This window comes from Callospermophilus lateralis, chromosome 2, assembly GCF_048772815.1.
Source record: "Callospermophilus lateralis isolate mCalLat2 chromosome 2, mCalLat2.hap1, whole genome shotgun sequence".
In the NCBI taxonomy this organism is placed as follows: Eukaryota; Metazoa; Chordata; class Mammalia; order Rodentia; family Sciuridae; genus Callospermophilus; species Callospermophilus lateralis.
In genome coordinates, this window is record NC_135306.1 from 204,019,805 (window position 1) to 204,035,533 (window position 15,729).

Consider the following 15,729-nt stretch of genomic DNA (forward strand, 5'->3'; position numbering starts at 1 on the left):
CCGGGGTTTATTTTTAAGTGGAACTGGGCCCAGCCTCACCCGTGCATTTTCGGGCTGTGGTTCTGGTTAGCGAGCTCAGGTGTGCAAACCCCGGCACAGCCCCCCTCCATTGCAGGAAGTCGGAAGCAGAGAGGTGTCCAGGTCCAGGCTTCTCCAGCGAGGACGGAGTTTGCCCCCCGCAGGGCTGAAGTACAGGTGTTTGCACGGGAGGCCTGGCCTTTGGATGGCCGAGGCTGGGGCTAGGCCCAATTAGCTCCGCTCCTGCGACCTCCTGTGCTTTCGTGTGACTTGGTTCCCTCTCCCTTTGCTATTTTAAAATTCCGAATGAGTTCCAGCCCAGAGAGGCAGGGTAAGGAAGGAACCTGGCTTTGAAATTCAGGCCCTGGCTTCCTGGCTGGATCTTGGCCGAGTTCCCCAGGCCCTCGGGGAGGTTCTCAGAAGCCCGGGGTCTAGACACCCACCCACACCTCACCCACACTTTCAGCACTCCTCAGACCTCTCCGGAACTGACTCAGCTGCCTTCCTCTCACACCCTGGGAGGTGACGGGGGGCTGGCCCTAATTTTGACCCAAATCCTGTGTTCCAGCTCACGGCTGGGATTTGCTCTTTGACAGGCTGGAGGGCACCCAGCGGCTGTCCAGGGGCATCGGAGAAAGTTTGGGCTTTGGTGAATGTTTTGAATTTGGACTCTGCTGGGTGACACTGGGCCAGTTGCCTGTCTTCTCTGGGACTCAGTTTCCTTATTTGAGGGACTTAGCACCATTTCCCTCCTGGGCCATCATAAGGAGTGACTGAGGGCCGTAGGCAGGAGCACGCAGCCTGCCTTGGGCTGTCACTAAGAGGCACAGCCAGGTGGGGCGTTGGTGTAGGGCTAGCTTCACCCTCCTGGAAGCTAGCTTTGGACAACAGGTCACTTCCTCCCCGTGTGCCTGCTCAGCTCTGGCCCACAGGGGGCTGCCAAGAGATGCCAGGAAATGGTAGGTATGGTCCCCACCGGGGGGGACCTGCAGTCTAACTGCAGCAATCTGGAACCTCAGAATAGAAGCTTCCCCAAATAGCCCGTCTGTGAGCTGGTCTCCCGGTGCCACCTGGTAGGAGGGGCACAGGGAGAGGAAGAGGGCCAGGCCGGAGCCCTCCCGCCAGCTGGGCGGCCAACCCTGTGCCCAGAGCCTCCTCCCCAGTGCAGGAGCCCGTTCCTGGGCTCACGGTTGGCTTCAGCCCCTGAACTGATGTGGGGATGGGTTCAGGTCAGGTCAGTGATTTCCCGACTGGGAGGCCCCACCGAGAAGGCCGGGAAGGGTCAGGACTAGAGAATGAGCTCATCTGACCAGCCGCCCGCTGCACCCCGCTCCTCACACCCGAGCCTGGGGCCCACGCTGAGGTTAAACTTTAACCAACCCTGTGAGGCAGCCGTCTGGAGAGATTCCCTCACAACTGTAATTCAGTAACGCCACGGCCGTGCGTCTTTTTAAAGAAATTATTATTATTAATCCACTTGACTTTTCCCTCTTGGTGCCCCAGAACCCAGAAGGCGGCTCAGCCCTCCGGGAGCCCGACTTGTTGGGCAGCTGGAGCAGACGATCCAGGCGGCGGGGGACCTGGGGGTGCTCCCTGCTGATGTCCCCTCCGCGGAGTGTTGAGACAACCGAGAGGTCACTGCTGGAGACAGGATAAGGAGGAATTCCCTCAAAGCCATTCCAGGACCTCTCCGGACTGGCTCAGCTAGTTACAGGACTACTGTCCCTCCCCGGCCTAGTCAGGGCGAGGGACCTGGATCTTGCATCTGCAGCTGGTCCCAAACAGCAGGTCGGGCCCTTAGCTGCCCACTGACCACCAGGGCCAGCTCTGCCATGGCATTTGAACAGCTCCTGGAGGGGACCGGGGGCATGGGCCTCTTCCAGGCCCTGCAGGTCTTGACCCTGCTCCTCCCGGCCGTCTGGATGCCTTCCCAGCTGCTCATGGAGAACTTCTCCGCTGCTGTCCCTGACCACCGCTGCTGGGCCCGCGCCCTGGACAATGGCTCCGAGACCCCCACAAACCTCTCCCTTGAAGCCCTCCTGGCTGTCTCCATCCCACGGGGCCCCAACCAGCAGCCACACCAGTGTCTCCGCTTCCGCCAGCCGCAGTGGCAGCTCCTGGACCCCAACGCCACGGCCACCGACTGGAGCGAGGCCGCCACAGAGCCGTGTGTGGACGGCTGGGTCTATGACCACGGCACCTTCACCTCCACCATTGTGACCAAGGTAAGGGACTCCCCACATCCGCCCGCTCGGCTCGGCTCCCTTGACAGCCACCCACCTATAGCTGAGGACCCAGTGGCTGTGTCGCTGATGGTACAGGACGTGCCACTCTTGCATGTTAAAGAGTTACTCGGTGATATTTGTTAAAGTGCCCGAAGGAAGACTTTACCCAGGACATTGTGATAGGGTCAGAGATTGGGCTCAGTCCAAATATAAATGGGCAATGTGTAGGCGAGGAACTGCAGGGGACCAGTGGCTGAGGGGGGTTGTGGCTAAACCGACCTTGCGGGATTCCTGCCAAGTCAGGCCAGGCCGTCAGACGGCACTGGAGGGGGCGGAGGAGGCTGAAGAACCGCCAGATACTCAGAGTGGGATGTTCCTGCTGAACTCATTTAGCGGGTTCTTTGCTAAAATCAGATTGTACAGGAAGTTCCCAGGTGGGCCTAGGAGAAGGTTCAGGAAAATGGCCAAGGTTTGGCCAAGCGAAGAATTTTTATCACTCCATACGTATTTCCTGGCTCCCAGTGGTGACCCCCGTCTGGACCTGGGCTGGGTCACTGATGGATGAGGAGGCCCCTGGGGGTGTCCCGTTGGTGTTTCAACCAGGAACATGGGCAGAGCAGAGCCTCCCCCTGCAGCTTTTAGGTGGCAGTCACTGTTCCCAAAGCCTGTCTCTGGTCCCAACCTCCCCTCGGTCGTGTGGGGAGGGTCCTATGATGGCCGGTACTTGGCAAGCAAAGCTGTGAGGACCATGCCGCTGTGCAGCTGGGTGACCCTGGAGCATTGAGGTCACTGCCAGCAGACCCGTCTCCCACGCCATGTGACCTGCCTCCAGGAACTAGGGACCCTGGTGGCTGGCTGACCAGGTGCCTCCTCTTCTTCCAGTGGGACCTGGTGTGCAGCTCCCGGGGCCTGAAGCCCATGGGCCAGTCCGTCTACATGGCCGGGATCCTGGTGGGCTTCTTCATCTGGGGCCTCCTTTCCCACCGGTGAGTCTCTCCTCCCCTCTGGCCTCCCTCAAGACAGAATCACAGAGGCCAAAGGCACAGAGGTACCAGATGAGAGTCCCTGTTCCCTAGGAGATGGAGCCCCTAGATCTGCCCTGTGTCCTGAGCTGCAGGGACAGAGACTCCCGAGAACCTAACATCTGAGCCTCCATGCTGTAGCCTGGACGGTGGGACTCGACCCTCGGCCACGGCACCCAGCTGCCCTGAGCAGCTACTGTGAGCCAGGGACTGTGCGCCCTGCCCTCAGGAGCCAATGGCCTCCTGAGAGAAACAGGCTCCTTGTTTTCTGAACTCCGGGCTCATGACATGCAGGGGAACAGAAATATGGACAGGGGCCATGGGGACAGGACGGGGTGGACTCATCATGGGGGGTGGAGGGATTTCCAGAGGAAGCGGCACCGAGCAGAGGCCCGCAGGGCAGCCTGACAGAGAGGAAGAAGCCAGAGGGCGTCAGGTGTGTCCAGGGCTGCATTGCCCAGTGGTCAGGGCCATGTCCTGTGTCACACAGGCCTGGAGAGGTGGACAAAGGCCAGAGCTGGGGGAACAGGCCTGGTTGGGCTGTTCTGCCTCTGAAGTGGCCAGATCCTGCCCCTCACCTCCCCCAACGGCATTGTCTTGCACGTCCTGAGATGGGGTGTCCCCTCAGCCCTCCTCCCTCGGGGACAGTTCTGGGCCCATATGCTCCTGGCTCCTATGAGGGGAGGCCAACTCTGCATGGGGGTCCCTGTCCCTCACAGCTGCTCGTCACCCCCGCCCCTCCAGGTCTCTTCCTCCTGCCTCCTCAGTGCGTCCCCTGCCTGGCCGTCCCTTCCAACCCAGAGGCTGCTCTAGGTGTCCCTTAGACCTTGGCCAGGCTCCCCAGAGTGAGCCCTCTCCCATGTCCCACTGCCCCACCCTCAGGTCAGCCAGCCACGGGCCTGCTGCCCACGGCCGCTCCCCTCCCCCACCAAGCGGCCCTCACCTCCCCACCAGCCTCTCCTCTGCCCCTTTGTCCTCCAGTCCTAAGGCCTCCCCTGGATATGTCACATGGGCCAAGCACCTGCCAGGCACAGGGACACACTCGGTCTCCAGGAGAAATGGGTGGGGAAGGAGGCGGGGAGGGGAGCACTCAGCTTGTCCAGGACACAGATGAGTAAGTAAGTCACCCCGGAAAGGTATCGCAGCTACAGAGCAGACAGGAAAGAACTGGCCAGGACAGGGCAGATTTGCAGATGGACTGGAGCCTCCTCTGACCAGGTCACGTTTACACTCAGACCTAAGGCTGAGAGGAAAGCTCTCCTGGATGACCTTCCTTCTCTGAGCTTCCAGAACATCCACACTCCTGGTTTGCCACCCGCCTACCAGGGAGCTCAGCCTATCCCCGCCCATCCATCCCTCCCAGATGGACAGCAAAGCTAGTCCAGCCACTTCCACTGCGCCCTCTGGGCCAGGCGCCCACTGCTGACCATACCTATTTGGCCCTCGATCCAGAGGTCTAGGAGGCAGCACAAAAGCTCAGGCACTATCCCCCCACAACACCCCAACCCACCAAGGCGCCGTCCTGGCCCCAGGGAGCCCAGCAGAGTTGTCATTACTGTGCTATATTGTCCTGACCACGACAGGACCCAGGCAGCTTGCGTGTGGCCCAGGTTCCACACTCAGGGGCTCCATCCCAGGACTGCTGTGTCCTGGGGGCCATCTATACTGGAAGCCAAGCTGGGATTGATCTGTGGGTCCCCTGGTCTGGGCCTGGTGTCCGCACTCCTGGGTGCTGTGCAGACAGGCAAGGCCAAGGTCTGCCCCCAGCTCCACCTGCTCAGTGTGCACTGCGATTGCACTGAATGAGTCGCATCTGGGGCTGGGCTGGCCCTGGAGGACACGGCGAGCCCGGGCACCAGGATGGGGGTCGGCCTGGTCTCATGGGACTTCCTGGGCAGGTGAGGACCGGGCTGGCTTGTCTAGGTCCATGTGCACTTGGCCTCCTTGCTCCACAGCCCCCTTGCTCGGGGTTTTGATTTTCACAGCAAGCCCATGAGGCATGTCATTATGAACATCCCAGTGTGTGCCCAGGTCACCCAGGAAGGGCAGCGCTGGACTCAAAGCCAGGCGCATCTGACACCAAAGCCCATGTTCTGGACCATGGGGCCGCACTGCCCCTGAGGGCACAGCACCTGGCGTATGGAGACCAGTACTCCGTGTGCACTCCCAGCAGCTCCAGAAGCTTCCAGAAGGCTTTGCACCAGTCTCCTTGACCTCGGGGGGCCCTCAAAGGCAAGCGCTTGCTACGTGTCCTCATCCTCCAGGCCCTGCTTGCTTGTCTCCCCAACAGGTTCGGGCGGAAGCCGATGCTGAGCTGGTGCTGTCTACAGGTGGCCATGGCCAGCACCGGCACCGTCTTCTCCCCGAATTTCTTCATCTATTGCAGCCTCAGGTTCCTGAGTGCTTTCGGGCTAGCGGGCATCATCCTGACCTTGTCAACGCTCAGTGAGTCCCTTGGGGGTGCCCCTGCCCTGGGGTAGTGGGGAGGGGACGCCCTCACCTGTGCGTCTGTATCGCCTTCCAGTGGTGGAGTGGACCACGACCCACAAGAGGGCTGTTTCCATGACGATACTGGGATGCACCTTCAGCACGGGCCAGATGGCCCTGGCCGGCCTGGCCTTCGCCCTGCGGGACTGGAGGGACCTCCAGCTGGCCGTGTCCGTGCCCTTCTTTGCCATCTCCCTGATATCCTGGTCAGTGCAGGGTGGGGTGTCTTCCTGAGGAGGACCCGGGGTGGCAGGGAGTCCCTTCCTCCCACTCCACTGCCCTGGCTAGCTACGGTCCTGACCTGTGGGGAGCCCTAGATGATGATGACATGAGCTGGGCCCTCCCTGCTCACCAGGCAGTTTCCGGTGACACTTCAAAAAAGACAAATAATGTTTCTACCTTTTTTTGGAAAATGGGAAGATCTGGGGCCACCGGCCCGGAGTCCCGCCAGAGTCCCAGAGCAGACTTAGCCTTTGGGCTGGGCTGCGGGTGGCGTGACTTCCCTTGGCTCACACCCGTCCCCAACACCAGGTCAGTCCTTCCAGTCACTTGGCATCAAGTCATGAGGACCGACGTTGGCTAGGAAAACACATCACTGTCACTGTGCTTCTTGGTGCTGCAGAAATCCCTGAGGTCTGGGAGCACCTGCTTGTGTGGGGACTGGGGGAGGGGACCCAGGAGAACAAATCCAAATTAGTGTCACCGTAAGTTCTCTTGAGCTGGAGCCCGGCAGAGCTGGGCACTGATGAGCCTGCTGTGGGCGGGTAGAGGATGACATTCGCCCTCAAATATTTACTGAGCTCCTGCTCCAGGCCAGACATCAGACCAAAACAGACAAAAAGTCACCACTGTCATGGAGTTTGTATTCTGTAAACAGGATTGACAGGAAGGAAGGCGGCCATCCCATAACTGTACAGATTAGGTCACCTTGGTCACGTGGGGCCGGTGCCTACCTGGGGTGGCTCCCAACACCAGGGGCATATCAACACGTCTTCTAATAAGGAAGATGAAGTTATTGGTCTGTTTTCCGAAGAGGAACTGAGGCCCAGAGGTCATTTGCCAAGGTCACCCAGTCAATGAGTACCAGAGACCAGATCGGAACCCCGGCAAGCTGCCTCTTGAAACCACGGTGTCAGACTCCTCCGGAAGTCCTTCTCAGCTTCCCTGCACCTGAGCCCCGGTGCACGGGGCAAATCACTAGGGAAATGCTTCTCCCAGCCCATCTTTCCCTGAGGTTGGGGAAGGGCAGCCGCTCAGTTCTGCCTGGGGATGTTTTAAATGAGCCTTAAACAAAAATGAGCTCAGTACCACGTGGCCATTCTATCAGAGAAGTGGCCCCCAAATCACTGGACAGGTGGCCACCTCTGGGGACATCCCCTCCCAGGCCTCCTGGCCAGAAGCACAGCTCAAGTGGGAAGGTTCTTGGCATCTGAGGGTGGCCAGGCATTGGGACCCAATTCTGAGCCTCCTGGCCTGGCACTGGAAGCACCCAAGAGGAAAAACCTGTCTGTCTTTGGTACCATCCAGCTGGAGGCCCTGCCACTCCCTGCCCCTCCCCCCACGACCCAGGGAGTCCCAGTGGGAACAGGGACAGTCAAGTCCCGACCACAGCACCTGCTTCCTCAACAGGTGGCTGCCAGAGTCTGCCCGGTGGCTGATTATCAGGGGCAAACCAGAACAAGCGCTTCAGGAACTCAAGAAGGTGGCCAGGATAAACGGCCACAAGGAGGCCAAAAAGACGCTGACCATAGAGGTGAGATGCTGCTGTTTGTGACCCACAGTGTGAAACTTGACCTGGGAAAGGACATCCACTGAGGTATCTCCCTGTATTATCAGCACCATCCCACTACCATTTCCCAACGCCTCCATCTACTCCACCAACAGCGCAGCCGTCAGCATCTCTACAAACACCGACCTCAACACCGTCATCATCCCCATCTCCACAGCCATGCAAACACCATTACCACTGTCACCGTCACCACCGTCACCATGAATATCACCACCATCACCACCATCACCACTGTCACCACCACCACCATCACCACCATCACCATCACTACCACCATCATTATCACCACCAGCACCATCACCATCACCATCACCATCACCACCATCATCATCATCACCAATGTCACCATCACCATCACCATCACCATCACCACCATCACCATCACCACCATCACCATCACCATCACTACCACCATTACCATCACTACCACCATCATTATCACCACCAGCACCATCACCATCACCATCACCATCACCACCATCACCATCACCACCATCACCATCATCACCAATGTCACCACCATCATCACTGTCACCTTCACTACCATCACCATTGTCACCATCACCATCACCACCACCATCATCATCACCCCCATCACAACCACTGTCACCACCATCACCACTGTCACCACCACCACCATCACCTTCACCACATCATCACTATTTCCTCACCATCACCACCAAAAACAAAACACCCTCATTATCACCTGCACCACCCACCGCCAGCCTGCATGTGCTGCACACCTGCCTCCTGGCACTTCTTAGTGGATTTGGGGAACAGGTTGTGCTTATTTAAAGGTAGCTCTTTCCAGAAAGCAGGTGTCAGATGGGGACATGCTGCGGAGATGAGAGGAACCCTGAGCTCTTGGGGGTGGGAGGACCGAGCAGGCTTCCAAGGAAGAAGTCATGGTGGGGCTGAGATGAACACAGGGTGGGCAGGACCAGAGGCACAGGAGGACAGGGTGGACACTCCGGGAGCACTGAGGAGTGGCTTGGCTACAGCAAGCCTGCCCTGGAGCCAGCCAGGGAACGGAGATGGACAGGGGAGCATGCCAGCCTGGGCCATAGGCCCCTCCTCCGCTCAGGCAAGGTGGCCTTGGGAAACGTCAGGGTCCAGAGGGAAAATTCTCTGCCCCATGGCACCCCAGCACTGGGCACACCAGTGTCCAGAAGCCAAGACCATCTGCCCACCCCTCCCCACACCTGGACAGCACTCTAGGCGTGAGGCAGGCAGGGCCATTGTCCCAACATCACTGTGCCCTGTTCTCCCTGGAGGTGCTGATGTCCAGCATGGAAGAAGAGATGGCCTCTGCAGAGGACCATGGGTCAGTGCTGGACCTCTTCCGTGTGCCAATGCTCCGCTGGAGGACCTGTGCCATGCTGATGGTGAAGTACGCTGTCCTGGTCCCTTCTCCCAGAGACAGGACTGGGACATGGGCTGGTGTCCAGGCAACACAGTGTCCTCAGGCCTCACAGGAGTGCCCAGGAGGCCAGAGGCCTGGCAGGGAGGGAGGGTGGAAGGGACCCAGAGGCTGGTTTGGGTTTGGCCAGCTGTGGAGCCAGCACTGGTCAGGCTGCAGCCAGGGACCAACCAAGGCTGCTGTGGGCCTTGGAGACTTATCCCAGTAGCTGCACCCCCGGAGGGTGACCAGGCCGGGCATCGCCTCTCCCCTCAGGGCACCCCACTCCGCAGAGGGGGAAAGTGGAGGCCAGCAGGCTCAGTAACCCACCCAAGGTGATGGAGCTGGCGCGAGAACCCAAACTGAGCGGCCTCCCGGCTCATGGGCTCTGTCACCACCAGGCCCACTCCAGGGAGGCCTGCCTGGGGCCCAGGGCCACCTGGGACCTGCAAAAGCCCCTTAAATTCCATTGAAGTGACGTCCAACAGCTTATTGAGAATGAAGATCAGGTTGATTAGAATCTTATCTTGAAATAAGACTGAAGGTAGGGAAAAAGTTCATTTTGTGCTACATTTAACTACATACGGGCTATTCCAGCAAATATTCGCCACCTTGGACAAAGAATAGGACCAAATGCTTTTTGAACTCTGTTATTTTTAGTCTAATTTTTTCTGATAAATTAGGAGGAGGCCAATATCCAGGGCCACTCCCCCACCCCCACCCCCCATCCCCGCTCAAAAGACCTTCCAGGCTCCCTCCTTTCCGGCCAGTTCCTCCGTTATGCAGACAGAGGCCGCGAGCCGAGACCCTCTTGGGTTTCAGCTGATAACCCAGCTGTTACCCAGGAAGGTTCCGGATCCCTGAGTGTCCTGCCACCTTGGGCCCCATTCATGCTGGCCTCAAGTGACACTTGCATAGAAACCCTGAGCTCAGCCGGCTTCGGGTCGCAGTAGTCGTGGCCAGAAGGCAGGGCTGAGGGCAGTGGCCATCCTAAGAGGATGGGGACACATTTTAAAAGGGGCTGGGGGGCACTGAAGGGGCAGCACAGCTTGACCCATGGAGACCCTGAGACTGGCCTTGGGACCCACCAAGACAGCCTCAGGTCATCCAGCTGATCAGTGGCCAGGGAGCCCCGGAGGCACCGCCCCAGCCCGTTGCCACCCTGCCCGGGTGTGGACTGGAGGCCGTAGCCTCCCTGCCTCTTTCTGGGGCGAGCCTGGCCCTGGGAGACACGTCCTGCACTGGACAAGCTTTTCGCGCTCTGGCCATGGCAAGCTCTGATGGGCAGACCTCGTGGGTGGTGGGAGGTGACTCGGGGGCTGGGGTCCCTCTCCTCTGTGGGCCGGGACCCACCTCTGGCTCTGCCCGCAGCTTCTCCCTGCTGTTCTCCTACTACGGGCTGGTCCTGGACCTGCAGAGCCTGGGCAGGGACATCTTCCTCCTGCAAGCCCTCTTCGGAGCCGTGGACTTCCTGGGCCGGGCCACCACCATCCTCTCGCTCAGGTTCTTTGGCCGCCGTATAACACTGGCGGGGTCCCAGGCCCTGGCCGGCGTCTCCATCCTGGCCAACATGCTGGTGCCACAAGGTGAGGCCCAGGGACCCGCTTCCCTGCCCACCCCACCGCACTGGCCATCTGGCCTCCTCCCCTCCCCCAGCCCCAGAGAGGAGCGTGTTTGTGGCCACAGTCACTGTCCGCCAGCTCTGACGGTCACACATTGCCGCCTTTGTTGCCCTGGCTCAGGAATCCAGTGCCCCCTGCCAGCCCTGCCCCTGAGGTTCAGAGAGGCCAAGCTGGTGCCCAAGGTCACTCAGCTAGCGAGACAGACGGGGGCGGGTAGAGCTGTTGCTCACACTGAGGCAGAGAGAGCACCGAGCACAGTGAGTGTGTGCGTTGTGCGAGCCGTGTGCGTGCGTGTGCGTGTGTGTGCACATGCATTTCTTCTCTCATCAAGCAGCACGTCAGGCGTGTGCAGGGATCTGGGGAGACTGCCAAGGGCCCCGTCTTCCTTTCTTCTTTCTGAATGAGGCTGTAAAGCCCCAGAACCGGGAGGGAGGCAGAGGATGCCCAGCGGCAGCCAGGAGGGTCTGATGGAGGAGGAGGGAGACAGTGCTCCCACCCCGCAGGCCACAGCAGGCCACAGCAGGCCCCGAGCGCCCAGTGACACGCTGCACTGAGAACACATCCAAAGACCAAGCCTTTCCGTGGGGATCTCACCCGACAGTTTAGAAGATTTTCCTACTTTTTTCCTTAGGTGCTGGGGATCAAACCCAGGGCCTCCCCCATGCTAGTGCAGCGCTCTGCCACAGAGCCCCCCCCCGGGCCTCGAGCCCCTTCGTGACCAGGGGTGGGAGGGGAAGTCGAGGCCCATGGCAGAGTGAGCCAGACCTGGACCTTCTTGCCGGGCTCGGGCCACACCCCGCCCTGGTGCCTGCAGACAGGCCAAGGCAGTGAGATGGCTTCTGGGGCCCGGCTCACCCAGGACCTACCATGGGCCTGGTGGCCTCTCCTACTCAGCCAGCTGCCCCCAGAGGCCCAGCCCACGGCCAGGCTGCCTCATTCTTCACTGTCCCCACCTGGCTCTGGTGGCTGGCCCTGCATCAGCCCTGCCGAGGGCTGGCAGGAGAAGGCGGCCCCCTGCTTCCGCCAGCTGCTCTTGGGGTGCCCCTCGTGCAGACCCACTGCCCCCCTTCCTCTGCGCAGACCTGCAGACCCTGCGCGTGGCCTTCGCTGTGCTGGGGAAAGGATGCTTTGGGATGAGCCTGACCTGCCTCACCGTCTACAGGACCGAGCTCTTCCCCACCCCGCTGCGGTAGGCTGGGCGCGCCGGGAAGGGCCATCACGGTTAGGGCAGGGCGAGAGAGGGACCCCAGGGGGGCCCTGGGAGGGACCTCGGGATCCACAGCCAGGGCCGGGAAGGACCTCCTAGGTCAGGCGGACTGGGGCCTCCTGCCTGGGGCTTGCATCCTCGAGTCCCCTCGGCAGACCTAGAGTGCAGGACCGGCCTCTGGAGCCTGCCCCAGCCCACGGTCGACAGTTCCGTAGACTGAGGCTTGGGGTGACAGGCTCACCTGGCAGAGGCAGGGCCAGCTGGTGGGGCCACTTGTGGTGCCCCTGTTCTCCTGTTTGCCCATCCTCTCCTGAGCTTGTTTTGGATGAATATTTACTGAGTTTGTGGCTGTCGTGGGAAAACCTGAACTCAGTGGCCTCCCAGGAGCGCTGAGGTGAGCCCTGGTCACCTAAAGAAATGACAGACGCTGAAGAGTCCTCCTACAGGACCAGATGGGAAACTCCAGGTGGGCCCCATGGAGGAGGCAGCATTTGCGGGCGGCCTTGAGGAGGGCCACTCTGCAGCCCTTCCCCGGCATCCCGCTGCTGCAGTGGCAGCCGTGACGTGGCCCTGGGCCCCCTTCCCCACAGGATGACCGCGGATGGCTTCCTGCAGTCGGTAGGCCGCCTGGGGGCTATGATGGGCCCCCTGGTCAGGATGGCCCACCAGGCGCTGCCCCTGCTGCCCCCGATCTCCTACGGCGCCATCCCCATCGTATCCAGCCTGCTTCTGTTCTCCCTCCCGGAGACCCAGGGGCTGCCCCTCCCCGACACCATCCAGGACCTGGAGAGTCAGTGAGTGCCCCGCGCCACCCGGGGAGGGAATGGATGGAGCCGGGCTGGGTTCAGCTCCACAGCCACCCTGCGGGGATGATGACAGGCTGCTCCCGCTGATGGGCAGAAAGGCAGGTGGGAGAGATGAAGTGACGGAGCCCAGGGTCCTGGCCCGGCTGCAGCTGCACCTTAGGCAGGAAAGGTGATGGCTAGGGTCAGGCCCAGCTGCCAGCCCGCCTGGGGCGAGCGCCCAAGCAGGTTCGGAACCTCTCGCCAAAACCGACCCGAGAAGACCCACAGTGTCTTCCCTGGTCCTGGTCCCCTGTTCCCACCGAGGCCAGGCCAGAGGGACGCACTGTGAGTGCTTTCCACGCCCCCACCCCCACCCCATGGGAGCAGATCCTGCCACCTGCATACCTTCCTCCAGAGAATACAAGGAGGGGACATTCCCTGCTCTGTCTTGTAGCCAGAATCACCTCCGTTGTGAAGTGGCCTTTGACAAGAAAACAAAAAACTCCCCCAGCCTTGCTCCCTCCAGCACCAAGTTCAGCCCCAGCTCCCTGCGTCTCAAGGGGCTTCTTCCCAGAGCCACAGACCCCCGCCCCCAGGGCCTGCCGAGAAGCCAGGTGGAGGTGCCGCAGCTCACCTCGTGGAAGCAGGGCCTTGATTCATTCTTTGACTTACTTGGCCGGTGGCCCTTGCCTACTGTTTCAGCACTGTCCTGGGTTGGGGGACGCAGCGCAGGAAAAGCCCTAAAGTCGCAGGCTCCCCTTCCCTAACCCAGCCCCAGCTCCGCCCTCCATGATGCAGCTGCTTCACCCCCACTCTCCTCTCTGGACTATTCTAGGGCATCAGCTGTGGCCAGGGGCGACCGGCAAGAAGTGGTCACTCTAGAAAGCACCTGGCTCTAGAAATCTGCCGTGTGGAGCCCTTTGGTACAAAAACTTTGGGGGACAGAGTTGCCTCTTCTCCCATCCGAGGGTGGAAGCCAGGTGGTCTCGTCCAGCCTGGCTGCCTGGGTCAGCTCCATGGACGCCGCGGGTCCTCTCCCTTCCCTGCCACGCCCACACTTCACACACCTACTCAGCTACCCCGACTGGAGACAGGCTTCCACCCTCACCCCCACCACTTACAGAGCCCTCATCTGTGAAGGGGAAATGATTTTGGAGCCTCCCTCCCAGCATGGGCCGGAGCTGGCTAAATGAGCCTGCTAGAGGAGGTGCCAGGGACAGGTGCACAGGTCGCGTCCTGCACCAGCACCCAGCCAAGAGGCAGGTGGGGTCTGAAATCCAGCCCAGCCACCCTGGACCAGTCGCCTGCCACACAGGGGCTGTGCCACTCTGAATAAGGAACTGTTTACCATCGGGGATCACAAGGGTGGCCAAACACAGGTCAGTTGGATTGACAGCACTTTATTAGTCACGCACTTTCACAGTCCAGGGAAGACCACTCCATACAGCACACAGAGGTCCTGCACCAAGGACAGCTGGGACTGTGGGGGGCCGGCATTGTCATGCGGAGAGGGTGGGCTGCTCCTGGTTCCTATAGGTGGGTGTGATTGGCCTGTTTGCTGGTGGGCAGGGAACGGAACCCCCAATGGGGTAGAGATGACAGGAACAGTACTCGGTCCCGAATAAGGAGGGACCTCTCTCACATGGGACACACACAGACCAATCAGTTTTACCTCCTCGCACTCCAAATCCGTCTACTTCTCCTCTGTGGCGACCACCTTGATCCATGCCTCCATCGCCTCTGGTCCCGACTGGTCCCTGACATCCGCACCATCTTCATACGCAGCCTCAATGCTTATTTAGAAACACAATTCAAACCCCCTCTCTGCTTAAAACCCTCCAGTGACTCAGAATGCAGGTCACATGTCCCCCCCCACACACACAACAGGTCTCTCCTTGGGCAGCCCCTGAAGGTCCCCAACGTGATCTCACACACAGTATAGACTTTAAATCAGATGGAAGATGTTTTGGGACCAGAAAGTCTCTTCAAACTATGTAACACAATTCTAAATAATCCATGAGTCAAAGAAGAAAGCACAAGTTTTAAGAAACTAGAAAAAGAAAAAAAAAAAAGTTGATTCAACCTAAATTAAGCAGAAGAAACAAAATAACAAATAGGAGAAATCAGAGAAATAGAAAAATAATAAAGTCAATGAAACCTAAAGTTGGCTCTTTGAGAAAATCAATAAAATGTTTAAACTTCTAGCTATGCTCATCACGAAAGAAAGAGGAAAGATGTCTACTACCAACAAAAGGGAAAGCAAATCCAGCGACTTTAAAATGATAATCACAGACTATTATTACCCCATATCATGATTGCACCACTGGCGGGGACTCTGCACCGAGTTCAGCCAGAGGAAAAAGTTGAGTTCCATTTGTATACAATGTGTCAAAATGCATTCTACTGTCATGAACAACTAATTACAATGAATTTATTTTATTTTATTTTTATCTTTTTGGTATTGGGGATTGAACTCAGGGCCTTTTGCATGCAAGTTGATTTAACAAACAAAGAGAGACTATTATGGGAAATATTCTACCAATCGATTCAACCACTTAAGTGAAACTAACAGATTTCTTGAAAGACTCACCCCCCAAAGTTCACTCCAGAGGAATATGTAACCTTGTTACCCCTGAATCTATTAAATAAATTATATTTATGATTAAAACCTTCTCATGGAAAAAAACTCCCGTCCTGGATGTTTTTCCCTAGTGAATTCTGTCAAACATTTCAGCAAAAAATAAAAGTCACTTGGGGGCTGGGTTGTAGCTCAGTGACAGGGTGCTTGCCTAGCACGTGTGAGACACTGGGTTGGATTTTAGCACCCCATAAAAATAAATAAAATAAAATAAAGGCATGGTGTCCATCTACAACTATAAGAACATTTAAAAAAAATAATAATAGTAACTCGACACAAATTCTTCCGGAAAATTGAAAAAGAGGTAACGCTTCCAGCTCATTCCATTAGCCTTGTATCACCCTAATGCTAAAACCAGAAAAAGACAAGAAAACTGCAAACCAATATCGCCCATGGACACAGACACAATCATCTCTTCCTCCCTCCCCCCCCTCCTTCCTTTCTTTCTTTCCTCCTCCTCCCTCCCTCCCTCCCTCCCTCCTTCCTCCTTCCTTCCTTCCTTCCTCCCTCCCTCCCTCCTTCCATCCTTCCTTCCTT

The 15,729-nt window shown here is 58.5% G+C and overlaps 1 protein-coding gene across 2 annotated transcripts; it reads left to right on the top strand.

Moving 5' to 3' along the window:
- The first annotated feature begins 1,850 nt into the window (after nt 1-1,850).
- On the top strand, nt 1,851-13,453 carry Slc22a11 (solute carrier family 22 member 11). Of its 2 annotated transcripts, XM_076844737.2 has the most exons (10): nt 1,851-2,243; nt 3,126-3,229; nt 5,556-5,710; nt 5,790-5,958; nt 7,382-7,505; nt 8,816-8,931; nt 10,312-10,526; nt 11,643-11,751; nt 12,360-12,563; nt 13,390-13,453. In XM_076844737.2, the coding sequence occupies exons 1-10, from the start codon at nt 1,851-1,853 to the stop codon at nt 13,451-13,453; spliced, it is 1,653 nt and encodes a 550-aa protein (XP_076700852.2). The 2 variants fall into 2 exon arrangements, with proteins under 2 accessions (XP_076700852.2, XP_076700853.2); XM_076844738.2 differs by lacking the exons at nt 10,312-10,526; nt 11,643-11,751.
- Nucleotides 13,454-15,729: the final 2,276 nt, after the last annotated feature.